Raw genomic sequence first — 24639 nt, 5'->3', positions numbered from 1 at the left:
GTTACTAGGTAAAGAATGTAGAGTAAACTAGGTAAATAATGTAGAGTAGGTAAAGAATGTAGAGTAAACTAGGTAAAGAATGTAGAGTAGGTAAAGAACGTAGAGTAAACTAGGTAAAGAATGTAGAGTAAACTAGGTAAAGAATGTAGAGTAAACGAGGTAAAGAATGTAGAGTAACTAGGTAAAGAATGTAGAGTAAACTAGGTAAAGAATGTAGAGTAACTAGGTAAAGAATGTAGAGTAAACTAGGTAAAGAATGTAGAGTAAACTAGATAAAGAATGTAGAGTAAACTAGGTAAAGAATGTAGTGTAAACTAGGTAAAGAATGTAGAGTAAACTAGGTAAAGAATGTAGAGTAAACTAGGTAAAGAATGTAGAGTAAACTAGGTAAAGAATGTAGAGTAAACTAGGTAAAGAATGTAGAGTAAACTAGGTAAAGAATGTAGAGTAGGTAAAGAATGTAGAGTAACTAGGTAAAGAATGTAGAGTAACTAGGTAAATAATGTAGAGTAAACTAGGTAAAGAATGTGGAGTAAACTAGGTAAAGAATGTAGGGTAAACTAGGTAAAGAATGTAGAGTTACTAGTTAAAGAATGTAGAGTAAACTAGGTAAAGAATGTAGAGTAACTAGGTAAAGAATGTAGAGTAAACTAGGTAAAGAATGTAGAGTAGGTAAAGAATGTAGAGTAAACTAGGTAAAGAATGTAGAGTAAACTAGGTAAAGAATGTAGAGTAAACTAGCTAAAGAATGTAGAGTAAACTAGGTAAAGAATGTAGAGTAACTAGGTAAAGAATATAGAGTAAACTAGGTAAAGAATGAAGAGTAAACTAGGTAAAGAATGTAGAGTAAACTAGGTAAAGAATGTAGAGTAACTAGGTAAAGAATGTAGAGTAAACTAGATAAAGAATGTAGAGTAAACTAGGTGAAGAATGTAGAGTAAACTAGGTAAAGAATGTAGAGTAAACTAGGTAAAGAATGTAGGGTAAACTAGGTAAAGAATGTAGAGTAACTAGTTAAAGAATGTAGAGTAAACTAGGTAAAGAATGTAGAGTAAACTAGGTAAAGAATGTAGAGAAGGTAAAGAATGTAGAGTAACTAGGTAAAGAATGTAGAGTAACTAGGTAAATAATGTAGAGTAAACTAGGTAAAGAATGTAGAGTAAACTAGGTAAAGAATGTAGGGTAAACTAGGTAAAGAATGTAGATTAACTAGTTAAAGAATGTAGGGTAAACTAGGTAAAGAATTTAGAGTAACTAGGTGAAGAATGTAGAGTAGGTAAAGAATGTAGAGTAAACTAGGTAAAGAATGTAGAGTAAACTAGGTAAAGAATGTAGAGTAAACTAGGTAAAGAATGTAGAGTAAACTAGGTAAAGAATGTAGAGTAAACTAGGTAAAGAATGTAGAGTAAACTAGGTAAAGAATGTAGAGTAAACTAGGTAAAGAATGTAGAGTAACTAGGTAAAGAATGTAGAGTAAACTAGGTAAAGAATGTAGAGTAAACTAGGTAAAGAATGTAGAGTAAACTAGGTAAAGAATGTAGAGTAAACTAGGTAAAGAATGTAGAGTAACTAGGTAAAGAATGTAGAGTAAACTAGGTAAAGAATGTAGAGTAACTAGGTAAAGAATGTAGAGTAAACTAGGTAAAGAATGTAGAGTAAACTAGGTAAAGAATGTAGAGTAACTAGGTAAAGAATGTAGAGTAAACTAGGTAAAGAATGTAGAGTAACTAGGTAAAGAATGTAGAGTAAACTAGGTAAAGAATGTAGAGTAAACTAGGTGAAGAATGTAGAGTAAACTAGGTGAAGAATGTAGAGTAAACTAGGTGAAGAATGTAGAGTAAACTAGGTAAAGAATGTAGAGTAAACTAGGTAAAGAATGTAGAGTAAACTAGGTAAAGAATGTAGAGTAGGTAAAGAATGTAGAGTAAACTAGGTAAAGAATGTAGAGTAGGTAAAGAACGTAGAGTAAACTAGGTAAAGAATGTAGAGTAAACTAGGTAAAGAATGTAGAGTAAACGAGGTAAAGAATGTAGAGTAACTAGGTAAAGAATGTAGAGTAAACTAGGTAAAGAATGTAGAGTAACTAGGTAAAGAATGTAGAGTAAACTAGGTAAATAATGTAGAGTAAACTAGATAAAGAATGTAGAGTAAACTAGGTAAAGAATGTAGAGTAAACTAGGTAAAGAATGTAGAGTAAACTAGGTAAAGAATGTAGAGTAAACTAGGTAAAGAATGTAGAGTAAACTAGGTAAAGAATGTAGAGTAAACTAGGTAAAGAATGTAGAGTAAACTAGGTAAAGAATGTAGAGTAGGTAAAGAATGTAGAGTAACTAGGTAAAGAATGTAGAGTAACTAGGTAAATAATGTAGAGTAAACTAGGTAAAGAATGTAGAGTAAACTAGGTAAAGAATGTAGGGTAAACTAGGTAAAGAATGTAGAGTTACTAGTTAAAGAATGTAGAGTAAACTAGGTAAAGAATGTAGAGTAACTAGGTAAAGAATGTAGAGTAAACTAGGTAAAGAATGTAGAGTAGGTAAAGAATGTAGAGTAAACTAGGTAAAGAATGTAGAGTAAACTAGGTAAAGAATGTAGAGTAAACTAGCTAAAGAATGTAGAGTAAACTAGGTAAAGAATATAGAGTAAACTAGGTAAAGAATGAAGAGTAAACTAGATAAAGAATGTAGAGTAAACTAGGTAAAGAATGTAGAGTAACTAGGTAAAGAATGTAGAGTAAACTAGGTAAAGAATGTAGAGTAAACTAGATAAAGAATGTAGAGTAAACTAGGTGAAGAATGTAGAGTAAACTAGGTAAAGAATGTAGAGTAAACTAGGTAAAGAATGTAGAGTAAACTAGGTAAAGAATGTAGAGTAAAGAATGTAGAGTAACTAGTTAAAGAATGTAGAGTAAACTAGGTAAAGAATGTAGAGTAAACTAGGTAAAGAATGTAGAGTAGGTAAAGAACGTAGAGTAACTAGGTAAAGAATGTAGAGTAACTAGGTAAATAATGTAGAGTAAACTAGGTAAAGAATGTAGAGTAAACTAGGTAAAGAATGTAGGGTAAACTAGGTAAAGAATGTAGAGTAAACTAGGTAAAGAATGTAGAGTAAACTAGGTAAAGAATGTAGGGTAAACTAGGTAAAGAATGTAGAGTAAACTAGGTAAAGAATGTAGAGTAAACTAGGTAAAGAATGTAGGGTAAACTAGGTAAAGAATGTAGATTAACTAGTTAAAGAATCTAGAGTAAACTAGGTAAAGAATGTAGAGTAACTAGGTGAAGAATGTAGAGTAGGTAAAGAATGTAGAGTAAGCTAGGTAAAGAATGTAGAGTAAACTAGGTAAAGAATGTAGAGTAAACTAGGTAAAGAATGTAGAGTAAACTAGGTGAAGAATGTAGAGTAAACTAGGTAAAGAATGTAGAGTAACTAGGTAAAGAATATAGAGTAAACTAGGTAAAGAATATAGAGTAACTAGGTAAAGAATGTAGAGTAAACTAGGTAAAGAATGTAGAGTAAACTAGGTGAAGAATGTAGAGTAAACTAGGTAAAGAATGTAGAGTAACTAGGAAAAGAATGTAGAATAAACTAGGTGAAGAATGTAGAGAAGGTAAAGAATGTAGAGTAACTAGGTAACAAATCTAGATTAAACTAGGTAAAGAATGTAGAGTAGGTAAAGAATGTAGAGTAACTAGGTAAAGAATGTAGAGTAAACTAGGTAAAGAATGTAGAGTAAACTAGGTAAAGAATGTAGAGTAACTAGGTAAAGAATGTAGAGTAAACTAGGTGAAGAATGTAGAGTAGGTAAAGAATGTAGAGTAACTAGGTAAAGAATGTAGAGTAAACTAGGTAAATAATGTAGAGTAACTAGGTAAAGAATGTAGAGTAAACTTGGTAAATAATGTAGAGTAAACTAGGTAAAGAATGTAGAGTAAACTAGGTGAAGAATGTAGAGTAAACTAGGTAAAGAATGTAGAGTAACTAGGAAAAGAATGTAGAATAAACTAGGTGAAGAATGTAGAGAAGGTAAAGAATGTAGAGTAACTAGGTAACAAATGTAGATTAAACTAGGTAAAGAATGTAGAGTAGGTAAAGAATGTAGAGTAACTAGGTAAAGAATGCAGAGTAAACTAGGTAAAGAATGTAGAGTAGGTAAAGAATGTAGAGTAACTAGGTAAAGAATGTAGAGTAAACTAGGTAAAGAATGTAGAGTAAACTAGGTAAAGAATGTAGAGTAACTAGGTAAAGAATGTAGAGTAAACTAGGTGAAGAATGTAGAGTAGGTAAAGAATGTAGAGTAACTAGGTAAAGAATGTAGAGTAAACTAGGTAAATAATGTAGAGTAACTAGGTAAAGAATGTAGAGTAAACTTGGTAAAGAATGTAGAGTAAACTAGGTAAAGAATGTAGAGTAAACTAGGTAAAGAATGTAGAGTAACTAGGTAAAGAATGTAGAGTAAACTAGGTAAAAAATGTAGAGTAACTAGGTAAAGAATGTACAGTAACTAGGTAAAGAATGTACAGTAACTAGGTAAAGAATGTAGAGTAACTAGGTAAAGAATGTAGAGTAAACTAGGTAAAGAATGTAGAGTAAACTAGGTAAAGAATGTATAGTAGGTAAAGAATGTAGAGTAACTAGGTAAAGAATGTAGAGTAACTAGGTAAATAATGTAGAGTAAACTAGGTAAAGAATGTAGAGTAAACTAGGTAAAGAATGTAGGGTAAACTAGGTAAAGAATGTAGAGTAACTAGGTAAAGAATGTAGAGTAAACTAGGTAAAGAATGTAGAGTAAACTAGGTAAAGAATGTAGAGTAAACTAGGTAAAGAATGTAGAGTAAACTAGGTAAAGAATGTAGAGTAACTAGGTAAAGAATGTAGAGTAAACTAGGTAAAGAATGTAGAGTAACTAGGTAAAGAATGTAGAGTAAACTAGGTAAAGAATGTAGAGTAAACTAGGTGAAGAATGTAGAGTAAACTAGGTAAAGAATGTAGTGTAAACTAGGTGAAGAATGTAGAGAAGGTAAAAAATGTAGAGATTGGTTAAAGAATGTAGAGTAAACTAGCTAAAGAATGTAGAGTAAACTAGGTAAAGAATGTAGAGTAAACTAGGTAAAGAATGTAGAGTAAACTAGGTAAAGAATGTAGAGTAACTAGGTAAAGAATGTACAGTAAACTAGGTAAAGAATGTAGAGTAACTAGGTAAAGAATGTAGAGTAAACTAGGTAAAGAATGTAGAGTAAACTAGGTGAAGAATGTAGAGTAAACTAGGTAAAGAATGTAGTGTAAACTAGGTGAAGAATGTAGAGAAGGTAAAGAATGTAGAGTAACTAGGTAAAGAATGTAGAGTAAACTAGGTAAAGAATGTAGAGTAAACTAGGTAAAGAATGTAGAGTAAACTAGGTAAATAATGTAGAGTAAACTATGTAAAGAATGTAGAGTAGGTAAAGAATGTAGAGTGACTAGGTAAAGAATGTAGAGTAAACTAGGTAAAGAATGTAGAGTAAACTAGGTAAAGAATGTAGAGTAACTAGGTAAAGAATGTAGAGTAAACTAGGTGAAGAATGTAGAGTAGGTAAAGAATGTAGAGTAACTAGGTAAAGAATGTAGAGTAAACTAGGTAAATAATGTAGAGTAACTAGGTAAAGAATGTAGAGTAGGTAAAGAATGTAGAGTAACTAGGTAAAGAATGTAGAGTAAACTAGGTAAATAATGTAGAGTAAACTAGGTGAAGAATGTATAGTAAACTAGGTAAAGAATGTAGAGTAACTAGGTAAAGAATGTAGAGTAACTTGGTAAAGAATGTAGAGTAAACTAGGTAAAGAATGTAGAGTAAACTAGGTAAAGAATGTAGAGTAAACAAGGTAAAGAATGTAGAGTTACTAGGTAAAGAATGTAGAGTAAACTAGGTAAAGAATGTAGAGTAGGTAAATAATGTAGAGTAAACTAGGTAAAGAATGTAGAGTAGGTAAAGAACGTAGAGTAAACTAGGTAAAGAATGTAGAGTAAACTAGGTAAAGAATGTAGAGTAAACGAGGTAAAGAATGTAGAGTAACTAGGTAAAGAATGTAGAGTAAACTAGGTAAAGAATGTAGAGTAACTAGGTAAAGAATGTAGAGTAAACTAGGTAAAGAATGTAGAGTAAACTAGATAAAGAATGTAGAGTAAACTAGGTAAAGAATGTAGAGTAAACTAGGTAAAGAATGTAGAGTAAACTATGTAAAGAATGTAGAGTAAACTAGGTAAAGATTGTAGAGTAAACTAGGTAAAGAATGTAGAGTAAACTAGGTAAAGAATGTAGAGTAGGTAAAGAATGTAGAGTAACTAGGTAAAGAATGTAGAGTAACTAGGTAAATAATGTAGAGTAAACTAGGTAAAGAATGTAGAGTAAACTAGGTAAAGAATGTAGGGTAAACTAGGTAAAGAATGTAGAGTTACTAGTTAAAGAATGTAGAGTAAACTAGGTAAAGAATGTAGAGTAACTAGGTAAAGAATGTAGTGTAGGTAAAGAATGTAGAGTAGGTAAAGAATGTAGAGTAAACTAGGTAAAGAATGTAGAGTAAACTAGGTAAAGAATGTAGAGTAAACTAGCTAAAGAATGTAGAGTAAACTAGCTAAAGAATGTAGAGTAAACTAGGTAAAGAATGTAGAGTAACTAGGTAAAGAATATAGAGTAAACTAGGTAAAGAATGAAGAGTAAACTAGGTAAAGAATGTAGAGTAAACTAGGTAAAGAATGTAGAGTAACTAGGTAAAGAATGTAGAGTAAACTAGGTAAAGAATGTAGAGTAAACTAGATAAAGAATGTAGAGTAAACTAGGTGAAGAATGTAGAGTAAACTAGGTAAAGAATGTAGGGTAAACTAGGTAAAGAATGTAGATTAACTAGTTAAAGAATGTAGAGTAAACTAGTTAAAGAATGTAGAGTAAACTAGGTAAAGAATGTAGAGTAACTAGGTAAAGAATATAGAGTAAACTAGGTAAAGAATGTAGAGTAACTAGGTAAAGAATGTAGAGTAAACTAGGTGAAGAATGTAGAGTAGGTAAAGAATGTAGAGTAAGCTAGGTAAAGAATGTAGAGTAAACTAGGTAAAGAATGTAGAGTAAACTAGGTAAAGAATGTAGAGTAAACTAGGTGAAGAATGTAGAGTAAACTAGGTAAAGAATGTAGAGTAACTAGGTAAAGAATATAGAGTAAACTAGGTAAAGAATGTAGAGTAACTAGGTAAAGAATGTAGAGTAAACTAGGTAAAGAATGTAGAGTAAACTAGGTGAAGAATGTAGAGTAAACTAGGTAAAGAATGTAGAGTAACTAGGAAAAGAATGTAGAATAAACTAGGTGAAGAATGTAGAGAAGGTAAAGAATGTAGAGTAACTAGGTAACAAATGTAGATTAAACTAGGTAAAGAATGTAGAGTAGGTAAAGAATGTAGAGTAACTAGGTAAAGAATGTAGAGTAAACTAGGTAAAGAATGTAGAGTAGGTAAAGCATGTAGAGTAACTAGGTAAAGAATGTAGAGTAAACTAGGTAAAGAATGTAGAGTAAACTAGGTAAAGAATGTAGAGTAACTAGGTAAAGAATGTAGAGTAAACTAGGTGAAGAATGTAGAGTAGGTAAAGAATGTAGAGTAACTAGGTAAAGAATGTAGAGTAAACTAGGTAAATAATGTAGAGTAACTAGGTAAAGAATGTAGAGTAAACTAGGTAAAGAATGTAGAGTAAACTAGGTAAAGAATGTAGAGTAAACTAGGTAAAGAATGTAGAGTAAACTAGGTAAAGAATGTAGAGTAACTAGGTAAAGAATGTAGAGTAAACTAGGTAAAGAATGTAGAGTAACTAGGTAAAGAATGTAGAGTAAACTAGGTAAAGAATGTAGAGTAAACTAGGTGAAGAATGTAGAGTAAACTAGGTAAAGAATGTAGTGTAAACTAGGTGAAGAATGTAGAGAAGGTAAAAAATGTAGAGATTGGTTAAAGAATGTAGAGTAAACTAGGTAAAGAATGTAGAGTAAACTAGGTAAAGAATGTAGAGTAAACTAGGTAAAGAATGTAGAGTAACTAGGTAAAGAATGTACAGTAAACTAGGTAAAGAATGTAGAGTAACTAGGTAAAGAATGTAGAGTAAACTAGGTAAAGAATGTAGAGTAAACTAGGTGAAGAATGTAGAGTAAACTAGGTAAAGAATGTAGTGTAAACTAGGTGAAGAATGTAGAGAAGGTAAAGAATGTAGAGTAACTAGGTAAAGAATGTAGAGTAAACTAGGTAAAGAATGTAGAGTAGGTAAAGAATGTAGAGTAAACTAGGTAAATAATGTAGAGTAAACTATGTAAAGAATGTAGAGTAGGTAAAGAATGTAGAGTGACTAGGTAAAGAATGTAGAGTAAACTAGGTAAAGAATGTAGAGTAAACTAGGTAAAGAATGTAGAGTAACTCGGTAAAGAATGTAGAGTAAACTAGGTGAAGAATGTAGAGTAGGTAAAGAATGTAGAGTAACTAGGTAAAGAATGTAGAGTAAACTAGGTAAATAATGTAGAGTAACTAGGTAAAGAATGTAGAGTAGGTAAAGAATGTAGAGTAACTAGGTAAAGAATGTAGAGTAAACTAGGTAAATAATGTAGAGTAACTAGGTGAAGAATGTATAGTAAACTAGGTAAAGAATGTAGAGTAACTAGGTAAAGAATGTAGAGTAACTTGGTAAAGAATGTAGAGTAAACTAGGTAAAGAATGTAGAGTAAACTAGGTAAAGAATGTAGAGTAAACTAGGTAAAGAATGTAGAGTTACTAGGTAAAGAATGTAGAGTAAACTAGGTAAAGAATGTAGAGTAGGTAAATAATGTAGAGTAAACTAGGTAAAGAATGTAGAGTAGGTAAAGAACGTAGAGTAAACTAGGTAAAGAATGTAGAGTAAACTAGGTAAAGAATGTAGAGTAAACGAGGTAAAGAATGTAGAGTTACTAGGTAAAGAATGTAGAGTAAACTAGGTAAAGAATGTAGAGTAAACTAGGTAAAGAATGTAGAGTAAACTAGGTAAAGAATGTAGAGTAAACTAGGTAAAGAATGTAGAGTAAACTAGGTAAAGAATGTAGAGTAGGTAAAGAATGTAGAGTAACTAGGTAAAGAATGTAGAGTAACTAGGTAAATAATGTAGAGTAAACTAGGTAAAGAATGTAGAGTAAACTAGGTAAAGAATGTAGGGTAAACTAGGTAAAGAATGTAGAGTTACTAGTTAAAGAATGTAGAGTAAACTAGGTAAAGAATGTAGAGTAACTAGGTAAAGAATGTAGTGTAGGTAAAGAATGTAGAGTAGGTAAAGAATGTAGAGTAAACTAGGTAAAGAATGTAGAGTAAACTAGGTAAAGAATGTAGAGTAAACTAGCTAAAGAATGTAGAGTAAACTAGGTAAAGAATGTAGAGTAACTAGGTAAAGAATATAGAGTAAACTAGGTAAAGAATGAAGAGTAAACTAGGTAAAGAATGTAGAGTAAACTAGGTAAAGAATGTAGAGTAACTAGGTAAAGAATGTAGAGTAAACTAGGTAAAGAATGTAGAGTAAACTAGATAAAGAATGTAGAGTAAACTAGGTGAAGAATGTAGAGTAAACTAGGTAAAGAATGTAGGGTAAACTAGGTAAAGAATGTAGATTAACTAGTTAAAGAATGTAGAATAAACTAGGTAAAGAATGTAGAGTAAACTAGGTAAAGAATGTAGAGTAACTAGGTAAAGAATATAGAGTAAACTAGGTAAAGAATGTAGAGTAACTAGGTAAAGAATGTAGAGTAAACTAGGTGAAGAATGTAGAGTAGGTAAAGAATGTAGAGTAAGCTAGGTAAAGAATGTAGAGTAAACTAGGTAAAGAATGTAGAGTAAACTAGGTAAAGAATGTAGAGTAAACTAGGTGAAGAATGTAGAGTAAACTAGGTAAAGAATGTAGAGTAACTAGGTAAAGAATATAGAGTAAACTAGGTAAAGAATGTAGAGTAACTAGGTAAAGAATGTAGAGTAAACTAGGTAAAGAATGTAGAGTAAACTAGGTGAAGAATGTAGAGTAAACTAGGTAAAGAATGTAGAGTAACTAGGAAAAGAATGTAGAATAAACTAGGTGAATAATGTAGAGAAGGTAAAGAATGTAGAGTAACTAGGTAACAAATGTAGATTAAACTAGGTAAAGAATGTAGAGTAGGTAAAGAATGTAGAGTAACTAGGTAAAGAATGTAGAGTAAACTAGGTAAAGAATGTAGAGTAGGTAAAGCATGTAGAGTAACTAGGTAAAGAATGTAGAGTAAACTAGGTAAAGAATGTAGAGTAAACGAGGTAAAGAATGTAGAGTAACTAGGTAAAGAATGTAGAGTAAACTAGGTGAAGAATGTAGAGTAGGTAAAGAATGTAGAGTAACTAGGTAAAGAATGTAGAGTAAACTAGGTAAATAATGTAGAGTAACTAGGTAAAGAATGTAGAGTAAACTTGGTAAATAATGTAGAGTAAACTAGGTAAAGAATGTAGAGTAAACTAGGTAAAGAATGTAGAGTAACTAGGTAAAGAATGTAGAGTAAACTAGGTAAAAAATGTAGAGTAACTAGGTAAAGAATGTACAGTAACTAGGTAAAGAATGTACAGTAACTAGGTAAAGAATGTAGAGTAACTAGGTAAAGAATGTAGAGTAAACTAGGTAAAGAATGTAGAGTAAACTAGGTAAAGAATGTATAGAAGTTAAGAATGTAGAGTAACTAGGTAAAGAATGTAGAGTAACTAGGTAAAGAATGTAGAGTAAACTAGGTAAAGAATGTAGAGTAAACTAGGTGAAGAATGTAGAGTAAACTAGGTAAAGAATGTAGAGTAACTAGGAAAAGAATGTAGAATAAACTAGGTGAAGAATGTAGAGAAGGTAAAGAATGTAGAGTAACTAGGTAACAAATGTAGATTAAACTAGGTAAAGAATGTAGAGTAGGTAAAGAATGTAGAGTAACTAGGTAAAGAATGTAGAGTAAACTAGGTAAAGAATGTAGAGTAGGTAAAGAATGTAGAGTAACTAGGTAAAGAATGTAGAGTAAACTAGGTAAAGAATGTAGAGTAAACTAGGTAAAGAATGTAGAGTAACTAGGTAAAGAATGTAGAGTAAACTAGGTGAAGAATGTAGAGTAGGTAAAGAATGTAGAGTAACTAGGTAAAGAATGTAGAGTAAACTAGGTAAATAATGTAGAGTAACTAGGTAAAGAATGTAGAGTAAACTTGGTAAAGAATGTAGAGTAAACTAGGTAAAGAATGTAGAGTAAACTAGGTAAAGAATGTAGAGTAACTAGGTAAAGAATGTAGAGTAAACTAGGTAAAAAATGTAGAGTAACTAGGTAAAGAATGTACAGTAACTAGGTAAAGAATGTACAGTAACTAGGTAAAGAATGTAGAGTAACTAGGTAAAGAATGTAGAGTAAACTAGGTAAAGAATGTAGAGTAAACTAGGTAAAGAATGTATAGTAGGTAAAGAATGTAGAGTAACTAGGTAAAGAATGTAGAGTAACTAGGTAAATAATGTAGAGTAAACTAGGTAAAGAATGTAGAGTAAACTAGGTAAAGAATGTAGGGTAAACTAGGTAAAGAATGTAGAGTAACTAGGTAAAGAATGTAGAGTAAACTAGGTAAAGAATGTAGAGTAAACTAGGTAAAGAATGTAGAGTAAACTAGGTAAAGAATGTAGAGTAAACTAGGTAAAGAATGTAGAGTAACTAGGTAAAGAATGTAGAGTAAACTAGGTAAAGAATGTAGAGTAACTAGGTAAAGAATGTAGAGTAAACTAGGTAAAGAATGTAGAGTAAACTAGGTGAAGAATGTAGAGTAAACTAGGTAAAGAATGTAGTGTAAACTAGGTGAAGAATGTAGAGAAGGTAAAAAATGTAGAGATTGGTTAAAGAATGTAGAGTAAACTAGCTAAAGAATGTAGAGTAAACTAGGTAAAGAATGTAGAGTAAACTAGGTAAAGAATGTAGAGTAAACTAGGTAAAGAATGTAGAGTAACTAGGTAAAGAATGTACAGTAAACTAGGTAAAGAATGTAGAGTAACTAGGTAAAGAATGTAGAGTAAACTAGGTAAAGAATGTAGAGTAAACTAGGTGAAGAATGTAGAGTAAACTAGGTAAAGAATGTAGTGTAAACTAGGTGAAGAATGTAGAGAAGGTAAAGAATGTAGAGTAACTAGGTAAAGAATGTAGAGTAAACTAGGTAAAGAATGTAGAGTAGGTAAAGAATGTAGAGTAAACTAGGTAAATAATGTAGAGTAAACTATGTAAAGAATGTAGAGTAGGTAAAGAATGTAGAGTGACTAGGTAAAGAATGTAGAGTAAACTAGGTAAAGAATGTAGAGTAAACTAGGTAAAGAATGTAGAGTAACTAGGTAAAGAATGTAGAGTAAACTAGGTGAAGAATGTAGAGTAGGTAAAGAATGTAGAGTAACTAGGTAAAGAATGTAGAGTAAACTAGGTAAATAATGTAGAGTAACTAGGTAAAGAATGTAGAGTAGGTAAAGAATGTAGAGTAACTAGGTAAAGAATGTAGAGTAAACTAGGTAAATAATGTAGAGTAAACTAGGTGAAGAATGTATAGTAAACTAGGTAAAGAATGTAGAGTAACTAGGTAAAGAATGTAGAGTAACTTGGTAAAGAATGTAGAGTAAACTAGGTAAAGAATGTAGAGTAAACTAGGTAAAGAATGTAGAGTAAACTAGGTAAAGAATGTAGAGTTACTAGGTAAAGAATGTAGAGTAAACTAGGTAAAGAATGTAGAGTAGGTAAATAATGTAGAGTAAACTAGGTAAAGAATGTAGAGTAGGTAAAGAACGTAGAGTAAACTAGGTAAAGAATGTAGAGTAAACTAGGTAAAGAATGTAGAGTAAACGAGGTAAAGAATGACGAGTAACTAGGTAAAGAATGTAGAGTAACTAGGTAAAGAATATAGAGTAAACTAGGTAAAGAATGTAGAGTAACTAGGTAAAGAATGTAGAGTAAACTAGGTGAAGAATGTAGAGTAAACTAGATAAAGAATGTAGAGTAAACTAGGTAAAGAATGTAGAGTAAACTAGGTAAAGAATGTAGAGTAAACTAGGTAAAGAATGTAGAGTAAACTAGGTAAAGAATGTAGAGTAAACTAGGTAAAGATTGTAGAGTAAACTAGGTAAAGAATGTAGAGTAAACTAGGTAAAGAATGTAGAGTAGGTAAAGAATGTAGAGTAACTAGGTAAAGAATGTAGAGTAACTAGGTAAATAATGTAGAGTAAACTAGGTAAAGAATGTAGAGTAAACTAGGTAAAGAATGTAGGGTAAACTAGGTAAAGAATGTAGAGTTACTAGTTAAAGAATGTAGAGTAAACTAGGTAAAGAATGTAGAGTAACTAGGTAAAGAATGTAGTGTAGGTAAAGAATGTAGAGTAGGTAAAGAATGTAGAGTAAACTAGGTAAAGAATGTAGAGTAAACTAGGTAAAGAATGTAGAGTAAACTAGCTAAAGAATGTAGAGTAAACTAGGTAAAGAATGTAGAGTAACTAGGTAAAGAATATAGAGTAAACTAGGTAAAGAATGAAGAGTAAACTAGGTAAAGAATGTAGAGTAAACTAGGTAAAGAATGTAGAGTAACTAGGTAAAGAATGTAGAGTAAACTAGGTAAAGAATGTAGAGTAAACTAGATAAAGAATGTAGAGTAAACTAGGTGAAGAATGTAGAGTAAACTAGGTAAAGAATGTAGGGTAAACTAGGTAAAGAATGTAGATTAACTAGTTAAAGAATGTAGAGTAAACTAGGTAAAGAATGTAGAGTAAACTAGGTAAAGAATGTAGAGTAACTAGGTAAAGAATATAGAGTAAACTAGGTAAAGAATGTAGAGTAACTAGGTAAAGAATGTAGAGTAAACTAGGTGAAGAATGTAGAGTAGGTAAAGAATGTAGAGTAAGCTAGGTAAAGAATGTAGAGTAAACTAGGTAAAGAATGTAGAGTAAACTAGGTAAAGAATGTAGAGTAAACTAGGTGAAGAATGTAGAGTAAACTAGGTAAAGAATGTAGAGTAACTAGGTAAAGAATATAGAGTAAACTAGGTAAAGAATGTAGAGTAACTAGGTAAAGAATGTAGAGTAAACTAGGTAAAGAATGTAGAGTAAACTAGGTGAAGAATGTAGAGTAAACTAGGTAAAGAATGTAGAGTAACTAGGAAAAGAATGTAGAATAAACTAGGTGAAGAATGTAGAGAAGGTAAAGAATGTAGAGTAACTAGGTAACAAATGTAGATTAAACTAGGTAAAGAATGTAGAGTAGGTAAAGAATGTAGAGTAACTAGGTAAAGAATGTAGAGTAAACTAGGTAAAGAATGTAGAGTAGGTAAAGCATGTAGAGTAACTAGGTAAAGAATGTAGAGTAAACTAGGTAAAGAATGTAGAGTAAACTAGGTAAAGAATGTAGAGTAACTAGGTAAAGAATGTAGAGTAAACTAGGTGAAGAATGTAGAGTAGGTAAAGAATGTAGAGTAACTAGGTAAAGAATGTAGAGTAAACTAGGTAAATAATGTAGAGTAACTAGGTAAAGAATGTAGAGTAAACTAGGTAAAGAATGTAGAGTAAACTAGGTAAAGAATGTAGAGTAAACTAGGTAAAGAATGTAGAGTAAACTAGGTAAAGAATGTAGAGTAACTAGGTAAAGAATGTAGAGTAAACTAGGTAAAGAATGTAGAGTAACTAGGTAAAGAATGTAGAGTAAACTAGGTAAAGAATGTAGAGTAAACTAGGTGAAGAATGTAGAGTAAACTAGGTAAAGAATGTAGTGTAAACTAGGTGAAGAATGTAGAGAAGGTAAAAAATGTAGAGATTGGTTAAAGAATGTAGAGTAAACTAGCTAAAGAATGTAGAGTAAACTAGGTAAAGAATGTAGAGTAAACTAGGTAAAGAATGTAGAGTAAACTAGGTAAAGAATGTAGAGTAACTAGGTAAAGAATGTACAGTAAACTAGGTAAAGAATGTAGAGTAACTAGGTAAAGAATGTAGAGTAAACTAGGTAAAGAATGTAGAGTAAACTAGGTGAAGAATGTAGAGTAAACTAGGTAAAGAATGTAGTGTAAACTAGGTGAAGAATGTAGAGAAGGTAAAGAATGTAGAGTAACTAGGTAAAGAATGTAGAGTAAACTAGGTAAAGAATGTAGAGTAGGTAAAGAATGTAGAGTAAACTAGGTAAATAATGTAGAGTAAACTATGTAAAGAATGTAGAGTAGGTAAAGAATGTAGAGTGACTAGGTAAAGAATGTAGAGTAAACTAGGTAAAGAATGTAGAGTAAACTAGGTAAAGAATGTAGAGTAACTCGGTAAAGAATGTAGAGTAAACTAGGTGAAGAATGTAGAGTAGGTAAAGAATGTAGAGTAACTAGGTAAAGAATGTAGAGTAAACTAGGTAAATAATGTAGAGTAACTAGGTAAAGAATGTAGAGTAGGTAAAGAATGTAGAGTAACTAGGTTAAGAATGTAGAGTAAACTAGGTAAATAATGTAGAGTAACTAGGTGAAGAATGTATAGTAAACTAGGTAAAGAATGTAGAGTAACTAGGTAAAGAATGTAGAGTAACTTGGTAAAGAATGTAGAGTAAACTAGGTAAAGAATGTAGAGTAAACTAGGTAAAGAATGTAGAGTAAACTAGGTAAAGAATGTAGAGTTACTAGGTAAAGAATGTAGAGTAAACTAGGTAAAGAATGTAGAGTAGGTAAATAATGTAGAGTAAACTAGGTAAAGAATGTAGAGTAGGTAAAGAACGTAGAGTAAACTAGGTAAAGAATGTAGAGTAAACTAGGTAAAGAATGTAGAGTAAACGAGGTAAAGAATGTAGAGTAACTAGGTAAAGAATGTAGAGTAAACTAGGTAAAGAATGTAGAGTAAACGAGGTAAAGAATGTAGAGTAACTAGGTAAAGAATGTAGAGTAAACTAGGTAAAGAATGTAGAGTAAACTAGGTAAAGAATGTAGAGTAAACTAGGTAAAGAATGTAGAGTAAACTAGGTAAAGAATGTAGAGTAAACTAGGTAAAGAATGTAGAGTAAACTAGGTGAAGAATGTAGAGTAAACTAGGTAAAGAATGTAGTGTAAACTAGGTGAAGAATGTAGAGAAGGTAAAGAATGTAGAGTAACTAGGTAAAGAATGTAGAGTAAACTAGGTAAAGAATGTAGAGTAGGTAAAGAATGTAGAGTAAACTAGGTAAATAATGTAGAGTAAACTAGGTAAAGAATGTAGAGTAAACTAGGTAAAGAATGTAGAGTGACTAGGTAAAGAATGTAGAGTAAACTAGGTAAAGAATGTAGAGTAAACTAGGTAAAGAATGTAGAGTAACTCGGTAAAGAATGTAGAGTAAACTAGGTGAAGAATGTAGAGTAGGTAAAGAATGTAGAGTAACTAGGTAAAGAATGTAGAGTAAACTAGGTAAATAATGTAGAGTAACTAGGTAAAGAATGTAGAGTAGGTAAAGAATGTAGAGTAACTAGGTAAAGAATGTAGAGTAAACTAGGTAAATAATGTAGAGTAACTAGGTGAAGAATGTATAGTAAACTAGGTAAAGAATGTAGAGTAACTAGGTAAAGAATGTAGAGTAACTTGGTAAAGAATGTAGAGTAAACTAGGTAAAGAATGTAGAGTAAACTAGGTAAAGAATGTAGAGTAAACTAGGTAAAGAATGTAGAGTTACTAGGTAAAGAATGTAGAGTAAACTAGGTAAAGAATGTAGAGTAGGTAAATAATGTAGAGTAAACTAGGTAAAGAATGTAGAGTAGGTAAAGAACGTAGAGTAAACTAGGTAAAGAATGTAGAGTAAACTAGGTAAAGAATGTAGAGTAAACGAGGTAAAGAATGTAGAGTAACTAGGTAAAGAATGTAGAGTAAACTAGGTAAAGAATGTAGAGTAAACTAGGTAAAGAATGTAGAGTAAACTAGGTAAAGAATGTAGAGTAAACTAGGTAAAGAATGTAGAGTAAACTAGGTAAAGAATGTAGAGTAGGTAAAGAATGTAGAGTAACTAGGTAAAGAATGTAGAGTAACTAGGTAAATAATGTAGAGTAAACTAGGTAAAGAATGTAGAGTAAACTAGGTAAAGAATGTAGGGTAAACTAGGTAAAGAATGTAGAGTTACTAGTTAAAGAATGTAGAGTAAACTAGGTAAAGAATGTAGAGTAACTAGGTAAAGAATGTAGTGTAGGTAAAGAATGTAGAGTAGGTAAAGAATGTAGAGTAAACTAGGTAAAGAATGTAGAGTAAACTAGGTAAAGAATGTAGAGTAAACTAGCTAAAGAATGTAGAGTAAACTAGGTAAAGAATGTAGAGTAACTAGGTAAAGAATATAGAGTAAACTAGGTAAAGAATGAAGAGTAAACTAGGTAAAGAATGTAGAGTAAACTAGGTAAAGAATGTAGAGTAACTAGGTAAAGAATGTAGAGTAAACTAGGTAAAGAATGTAGAGTAAACTAGATAAAGAATGTAGAGTAAACTAGGTGAAGAATGTAGAGTAAACTAGGTAAAGAATGTAGGGTAAACTAGGTAAAGAATGTAGATTAACTAGTTAAAGAATGTAGAGTAAACTAGGTAAAGAATGTAGAGTAAACTAGGTAAAGAATGTAGAGTAACTAGGTAAAGAATATAGAGTAAACTAGGTAAAGAATGTAGAGTAACTAGGTAAAGAATGTAGAGTAAACTAGGTGAAGAATGTAGAGTAGGTAAAGAATGTAGAGTAAGCTAGGTAAAGAATGTAGAGTAAACTAGGTAAAGAATGTAGAGTAAACTAGGTAAAGAATGTAGAGTAAACTAGGTGAAGAATGTAGAGTAAACTAGGTAAAGAATGTAGAGTAACTAGGTAAAGAATATAGAGTAAACTAGGTAAAGAATGTAGAGTAACTAGGTAAAGAATGTAGAGTAAACTAGGTAAAGAATGTAGAGTAAACTAGGTGAAGAATGTAGAGTAAACTAGGTAAAGAATGTAGAGTAACTAGGTAAAGAATATAGAGTAAACTTGGTAAAGAATGTAGAGTAACTAGGTAAAGAATGTAGAGTAAACTAGGTAAAGAATGTAGAGTAAACTAGGTGAAGAATGTAGAGTAAACTAGGTAAAGAATGTAGAGTAACTAGGAAAAGAATGTAGAATAAACTAGGTGAATAATGTAGAGAAGGTAAAGAATGTAGAGTAACTAGGTAACAAATGTAGATTAAACTAGGTAAAGAATGTAGAGTAGGTAAAGAATGTAGAGTAACTAGGTAAAGAATGTAGAGTAAACTAGGTAAAGAATGTAGAGTAGGTAAAGCATGTAGAGTAACTAGGTAAAGAATGTAGAGTAAACTAGGTAAAGAATGTAGAGTAAACTAGGTAAAGAATGTAGAGTAACTAGGTAAAGAATGTAGAGTAAACTAGGTGAAGAATGTAGAGTAGGTAAAGAATGTAGAGTAACTAGGTAAAGAATGTAGAGTAAACTAGGTAAATAATGTAGAGTAACTAGGTAAAGAATGTAGAGTAAACTTGGTAAATAATGTAGAGTAAACTAGGTAAAGAATGTAGAGTAAACTAGGTAAAGAATGTAGAGTAACTAGGTAAAGAATGTAGAGTAAACTAGGTAAAAAATGTAGAGTAACTAGGTAAAGAATGTACAGTAACTAGGTAAAGAATGTACAGTAACTAGGTAAAGAATGTAGAGTAACTAGGTAAAGAATGTAGAGTAAACTAGGTAAAGAATGTAGAGTAAACTAGGTAAAGAATGTATAGTAGGTAAAGAATGTAGAGTAACTAGGTAAAGAATGTAGAGTAACTAGGTAAATAATGTAGAGTAAACTAGGTAAAGAATGTAGAGTAAACTAGGTAAAGAATGTAGGGTAAACTAGGTAAAGAATGTAGAGTAACTAGGTAAAGAATGTAGAGTAAACTAGGTAAAGAATGTAGAGTAAACTAGGTAAAGAATGTAGAGTAAACTAGGTAAAGAATGTAGAGTAAACTAGGTAAAGAATGTAGAGTAACTAGGTAAAGAATGTAGAGTAAACTAGGTAAAGAATGTAGAGTAAACTAGGTGAAGAATGTAGAGTAAACTAGGTAAAGAATGTAGTGTAAACTAGGTGAAGAATGTAGAGAAGGTAAAAAATGTAGAGATTGGTTAAAGAATGTAGAGTAAACTAGCTAAAGAATGTAGAGTAAACTAGGTAAAGAATGTAGAGTAAACTAGCTAAAGAATGTAGAGTAAACTAGGTAAAGAATGTAGAGTAACTAGGTAAAGAATATAGAGTAAACTAGGTAAAGAATGAAGAGTAAACTAGGTAAAGAATGTAGAGTAAACTAGGTAAAGAATGTAGAGTAACTAGGTAAAGAATGTAGAGTAAACTAGGTAAAGAATGTAGAGTAAACTAGATAAAGAATGTAGAGTAAACTAGGTGAAGAATGTAGAGTAAACTAGGTAAAGAATGTAGGGTAAACTAGGTAAAGAATGTAGATTAACTAGTTAAAGAATGTAGAGTAAACTAGGTAAAGAATGTAGAGTAACTAGGTGAAGAATGTAGAGTAAACTAGGTAAAGAATGTAGAGTAAACTAGGTAAAGAATGTAGAGTAAACTAGGTAAAGAATGTAGAGTAAACTAGGTAAAGAATGTAGAGTAGGTAAAGAATGTAGAGTAACTAGGTAAAGAATGTAGAGTAACTAGGTAAATAATGTAGAGTAAACTAGGTAAAGAATGTAGAGTAAACTAGGTAAAGAATGTAGGGTAAACTAGGTAAAGAATGTAGAGTTACTAGTTAAAGAATGTAGATTAACTAGGTAAAGAATGTAGAGTAACTAGGTAAAGAATGTAGAGTAACTAGGTGAAGAATGTAGAGTAGGTAAAGAATGTAGAGTAAGCTAGGTAAAGAATGTAGAGTAAACTAGGTAAAGAATGTAGAGTAAACTAGCTAAAGAATGTAGAGTAAACTAGGTGAAGAATGTAGAGTAAACTAGGTAAAGAATGTAGAGTAACTAGGTAAAGAATATAGAGTAAACTAGGTAAAGAATGTAGAGTAACTAGGTAAAGAATGTAGAGTAAACTAGGTAAAGAATGTAGAGTAAACTAGGTGAAGAATGTAGAGTAAACTAGGTAAAGAATGTAGAGTAACTAGGAAAAGAATGTAGAATAAACTAGGTGAAGAATGTAGAGAAGGTAAAGAATGTAGAGTAACTAGGTAACAAATGTAGATTAAACTAGGTAAAGAATGTAGAGTAGGTAAAGAATGTAGAGTAACTAGGTAAAGAATGTAGAGTAAACTAGGTAAAGAATGTAGAGTAGGTAAAGAATGTAGAGTAACTAGGTAAAGAATGTAGAGTAAACTAGGTAAAGAATGTAGAGTAAACTAGGTAAAGAATGTAGAGTAACTAGGTAAAGAATGTAGAGTAAACTAAGTGAAGAATGTAGAGTAGGTAAAGAATGTAGAGTAACTAGGTAAAGAATGTAGAGTAAACTAGGTAAATAATGTAGAGTAACTAGGTAAAGAATGTAGAGTAAACTTGGTAAAGAATGTAGAGTAAACTAGGTAAAGAATGTAGAGTAAACTAGGTAAAGAATGTAGAGTAACTAGGTAAAGAATGTAGAGTAAACAAGGTAAAAAATGTAGAGTAACTAGGTAAAGAATGTACAGTAACTAGGTAAAGAATGTACAGTAACTAGGTAAAGAATGTAGAGTAACTAGGTAAAGAATGTAGAGTAAACTAGGTAAAGAATGTAGAGTAAACTATGTAAAGAATGTAGAGTAAACTAGGTAAAGAATGTAGAGTAGGTAAAGAATGTAGAGTAACTAGGTAAAGAATGTAGAGTAAACTAGTTAAAGAATGTAGAGTAGGTAAAGAATGTAGAGTAACTAGGTAAAGAATGTAGAGTAAACTAGGTAAAGAATGTAGAGTAAACTAGGTGAAGAATGTAGAGTAGGTAAAGAATGTAGAGTAACTAGGTAAAGAATGAAGAGTAAACTAGGTAAATAATGTAGAGTAACTAGGTAAAGAATGTAGAGTAAACTAGGTAAAGAATGTAGAGTAAACTAGGTAAAGAATGTAGAGTAAACTAGGTAAAGAATGTAGAGTAAACTAGGTAAAGAATGTAGAGTAAACTAGGTAAAGAATGTAGAGTAAACTAAGTAAAGAATGTAGAGTAAACTAGGAAAAGAATGTAGAGTAAACTAGGTAAAGAATGTAGGGTAAACTAGGTAAAGAATGTAGATTAACTAGTTAAAGAATGTAGAGTAAACTAGGTAAAGAATGTAGAGTAACTAGGTGAAGAATGTAGAGTAGGTAAAGAATGTAGAGTAAGCTAGGTAAAGAATGTAGAGTAAACTAAGTAAAGAATGTAGAGTAAACTAGGAAAAGAATGTAGAGCAACTAGGTAAAGAATGTAGAGTAAACTAGGTAAAGAATGTAGAGTAAACTAGGTAAAGAATGTAGAGTAGGTAAAGAATGTAGAGTAACTAGGTAAAGAATGTAGAGTAACTAGGTAAAGCATGTAGAGTAAACTAGGTAAAGAATGTAGAGTAAACTAGGTGAAGAATGTAGAGTAGGTAAAGAATGTAGAGTAACTAGGTAAAGAATGTAGAGTAGGTAAAGAATGAAGAGTAAACTAGGTAAAGAATGTAGAGTAAACTAGGTAAAGAATGTAGAGTAACTAGGTAAAGAATGTAGAGTAGGTAAAGAATGAAGAGTAAACTAGGTAAAGAATGTAGAGTAAACTAGGTAAAGAATGTAGAGTAACTAGGTAAAGAATGTAGAGTAAACTAGGTAAAGAATGTAGAGTAAACTAGATAAAGAATGTAGAGTAAACTAGGTGAAGAATGTAGAGTAAACTAGGTAAAGAATGTAGAGTAAACTAGGTAAAGAATGTAGAGTAAACTAGGTAAAGAATGTAGAGTAAAGAATGTAGAGTAACTAGTTAAAGAATGTACAGTAACTAGGTAAAGAATGTACAGTAACTAGGTAAAGAATGTAGAGTAACTAGGTAAAGAATGTAGAGTAAACTAGGTAAAGAATGTAGAGTAAACTAGGTAAAGAATGTATAGTAGGTAAAGAATGTAGAGTAACTAGGTAAAGAATGTAGAGTAACTAGGTAAATAATGTAGAGTAAACTAGGTAAAGAATGTAGAGTAAACTAGGTAAAGAATGTAGGGTAAACTAGGTAAAGAATGTAGAGTAACTAGGTAAAGAATGTAGAGTAAACTAGGTAAAGAATGTAGAGTAAACTAGGTGAAGAATGTAGAGTAGGTAAAGAATGTAGAGTAACTAGGTAAAGAATGAAGAGTAAACTAGGTAAATAATGTAGAGTAACTAGGTAAAGAATGTAGAGTAAACTAGGTAAAGAATGTAGAGTAAACTAGGTAAAGAATGTAGAGTAAACTAGGTAAATAATGTAGAGTAAACTAGGTAAAGAATGTAGAGTAGGTAAAGAATGTAGAGTAACTAGGTAAAGAATGTAGAGTAACTAGGTAAATAATGAAGAGTAAACTAGGTAAAGAATGTAGGGTAAACTAGGTAAATAATGTAGAGTAACTAGTTAAAGAATGTAGAGTAAACTAGGTAAATAATGTAGAGTAAACTAGGTAAAGATGTAGAGTAGGTAAAGAATGTAGAGTAACTAGGTAAATAATGTAGAGTAAACTAGGTAAAGAATGTAGGGTAAACTAGGTAAATAATGTAGAGTAACTAGTTAAAGAATGTAGAGTAAACTAGGTAAAGAATGTAGAGTAACTAGGTAAAGAATGTAGAGTAGGTAAAGAATGTAGAGTAGGTAAAGAATGTAGAGTAAACTAGGTAAAGAATGTAGAGTAAACTAGGTAAAGAATGTAGAGTAAACTAGGTAAAGAATGTAGAGTAAACTAGGTAAAGAATGTAGAGTAAACTAGGTAAAGAATGTAGAGTAAACTAGGTAAAGAATGTAGAGTAAACTAGGTAAAGAATGTAGAGTAACTAGGTAAAGAATGTAGAGTAAACTAGGTAAAGAATGTAGAGTAAACTAGGTGAAGAATGTAGAGTAAACTAGGTAAAGAATGTAGAGTAACTAGGTAAAGAATGTAGAATAAACTAGGTGAAGAACGTAGAGAAGGTAAAGAATGTAGAGTAACTAGGTAACAAATGTAGATTAAACTAGGTAAAGAATGTATAGTAGGTAAAGAATGTAGAGTAACTAGGTAAAGAATGTAGAGTAAACTAGGTAAAGAATGTAGAGTAACTAGGTAAAGAATGTAGAGTAAACTAGGTAAAGAATGTAGAGTAAACTAGGTAAAGAATGTAGAGTTAACTAGGTAAAGAATGTAGAGTAACTAGGTAAAGAATGTAGAGTAAACTAGGTAAAGAATGTAGAGTAACTAGGTAAAGAATGTACAGTAACTAGGTAAAGAATGTACAGTAACTAGGTAAATAATGTAGAGTAACTAGGTAAAGAATGTAGATTAAACTAGGTAAAGAATGTATAGTAAACTAGGTAAAGAATGTAGAGTAAACTAGGTAAAGAATGTAGAGTAACTAGGTTAAGAATGTAGAGTAACTAGGTAAAGAATGTAGAGTAACTAGGTAAAGAATGTAGAGTAAACTAGGTAAAGAATGTAGAGTAAACTAGGTAAAGAATGTAGAGTAAACTAGGTAAAGAATGAAGAGTAAACTAGGTGAAGAATGTAGAGTAGGTAAAGAATGTAGAGTAGGTAAAGAATGTAGAGTAACTAGGTAAAGAATGTAGAGTAACTAGGTAACGCACATAGTGGGCTGGGCTGGGCTTATCCTGGGTCAGTTCTGGTTCTCTGAGAGCACATAGTGGGCTGGGCTGGGCTGATCCTGGGTCAGTTCTGATTCTCGGAGAGCATATAGTGGGCTGGGCTGGGCTGGGCTGATCCTGGGTCAGTTCTGGTTCCAGGGCCAGACTGTGGGTGTCTCTCTGCCCAGCAGTTGTTCTGTTTGTGCTTCAGGTCATTCATGTCATTAATACAACAGAAAGTGTTCAAACAGGTCTGAGGATTCTCAGGGTTTGAAGAGAACTAACGTGTGGAATGACTTCTCATGCGTTATTGGTTGACCGTGTGCCCTGGTGCGTTGTGATTGGCAGATTGTGGACGTGTTCATGGAGGGCAATCTGATCCAGCAGTGTACCTCCTTCCTATTGGACGCTCTGAAGAACAACCATCCGACAGAGGGACACCTACAGACACGCCTCCTGGAGATGAACCTCATACACGCCCCCCAGGTACACACACACACACACACACACACACACACACACACACACACACACACACAGAAACACGCACAGAGAATCACATTACATTACATTACAGTCATTTAGCAGACGCTTTTATCCAAAGCGACTAACAATAATTGCATTTAACGTAGGAAGAGCCAATGAACTACTACTAATCACACACACACGCAGAGAAACACACACGCACACACACTTATTCACAAACACACACCTATTCACACACACACACTTATTAGTAAGGAGAAATTATAACTCAACAGTCTGCATTTCTTACTTTGTGTGTTTCTGTGTGTTTGTGTGTGTGTTTCTCTGTGTGCGTGTGTGTGTTTGTTTGTGTGCATGTGTGTGTTTCTGTATTTCTGTGTGTGTGTTCATGTGTTCGTGTGTGTTTTTCTGTGTGTGTGTGTGTGTGTGTGTGTGTGTGTGCG

General features: G+C 31.6%; 1 protein-coding gene across 1 annotated transcript in view; it reads left to right on the top strand.

Moving 5' to 3' along the window:
• Window positions 1-24639, top strand: part of cltcl1 (clathrin, heavy chain-like 1) — a 143788-nt gene that overhangs the window by 56640 nt on the left and 62509 nt on the right. The window contains exon 11 of the mRNA XM_084440293.1: window positions 24059-24196. Within this exon, the coding sequence (XP_084296419.1) occupies window positions 24059-24196 (138 nt within the window). The remainder of the gene's footprint in view (window positions 1-24058; window positions 24197-24639) is intronic.

The sequence above is a fragment of the Borostomias antarcticus genome (genome assembly GCF_949987555.1).
Source record: "Borostomias antarcticus genome assembly, chromosome: 6".
Lineage (NCBI taxonomy): Eukaryota > Metazoa > Chordata > Actinopteri > Stomiiformes > Stomiidae > Borostomias > Borostomias antarcticus.
The sequence above is the reverse complement of the archived record's forward strand: the minus strand, read 5'-3'. Positions and strand labels throughout refer to the sequence as shown.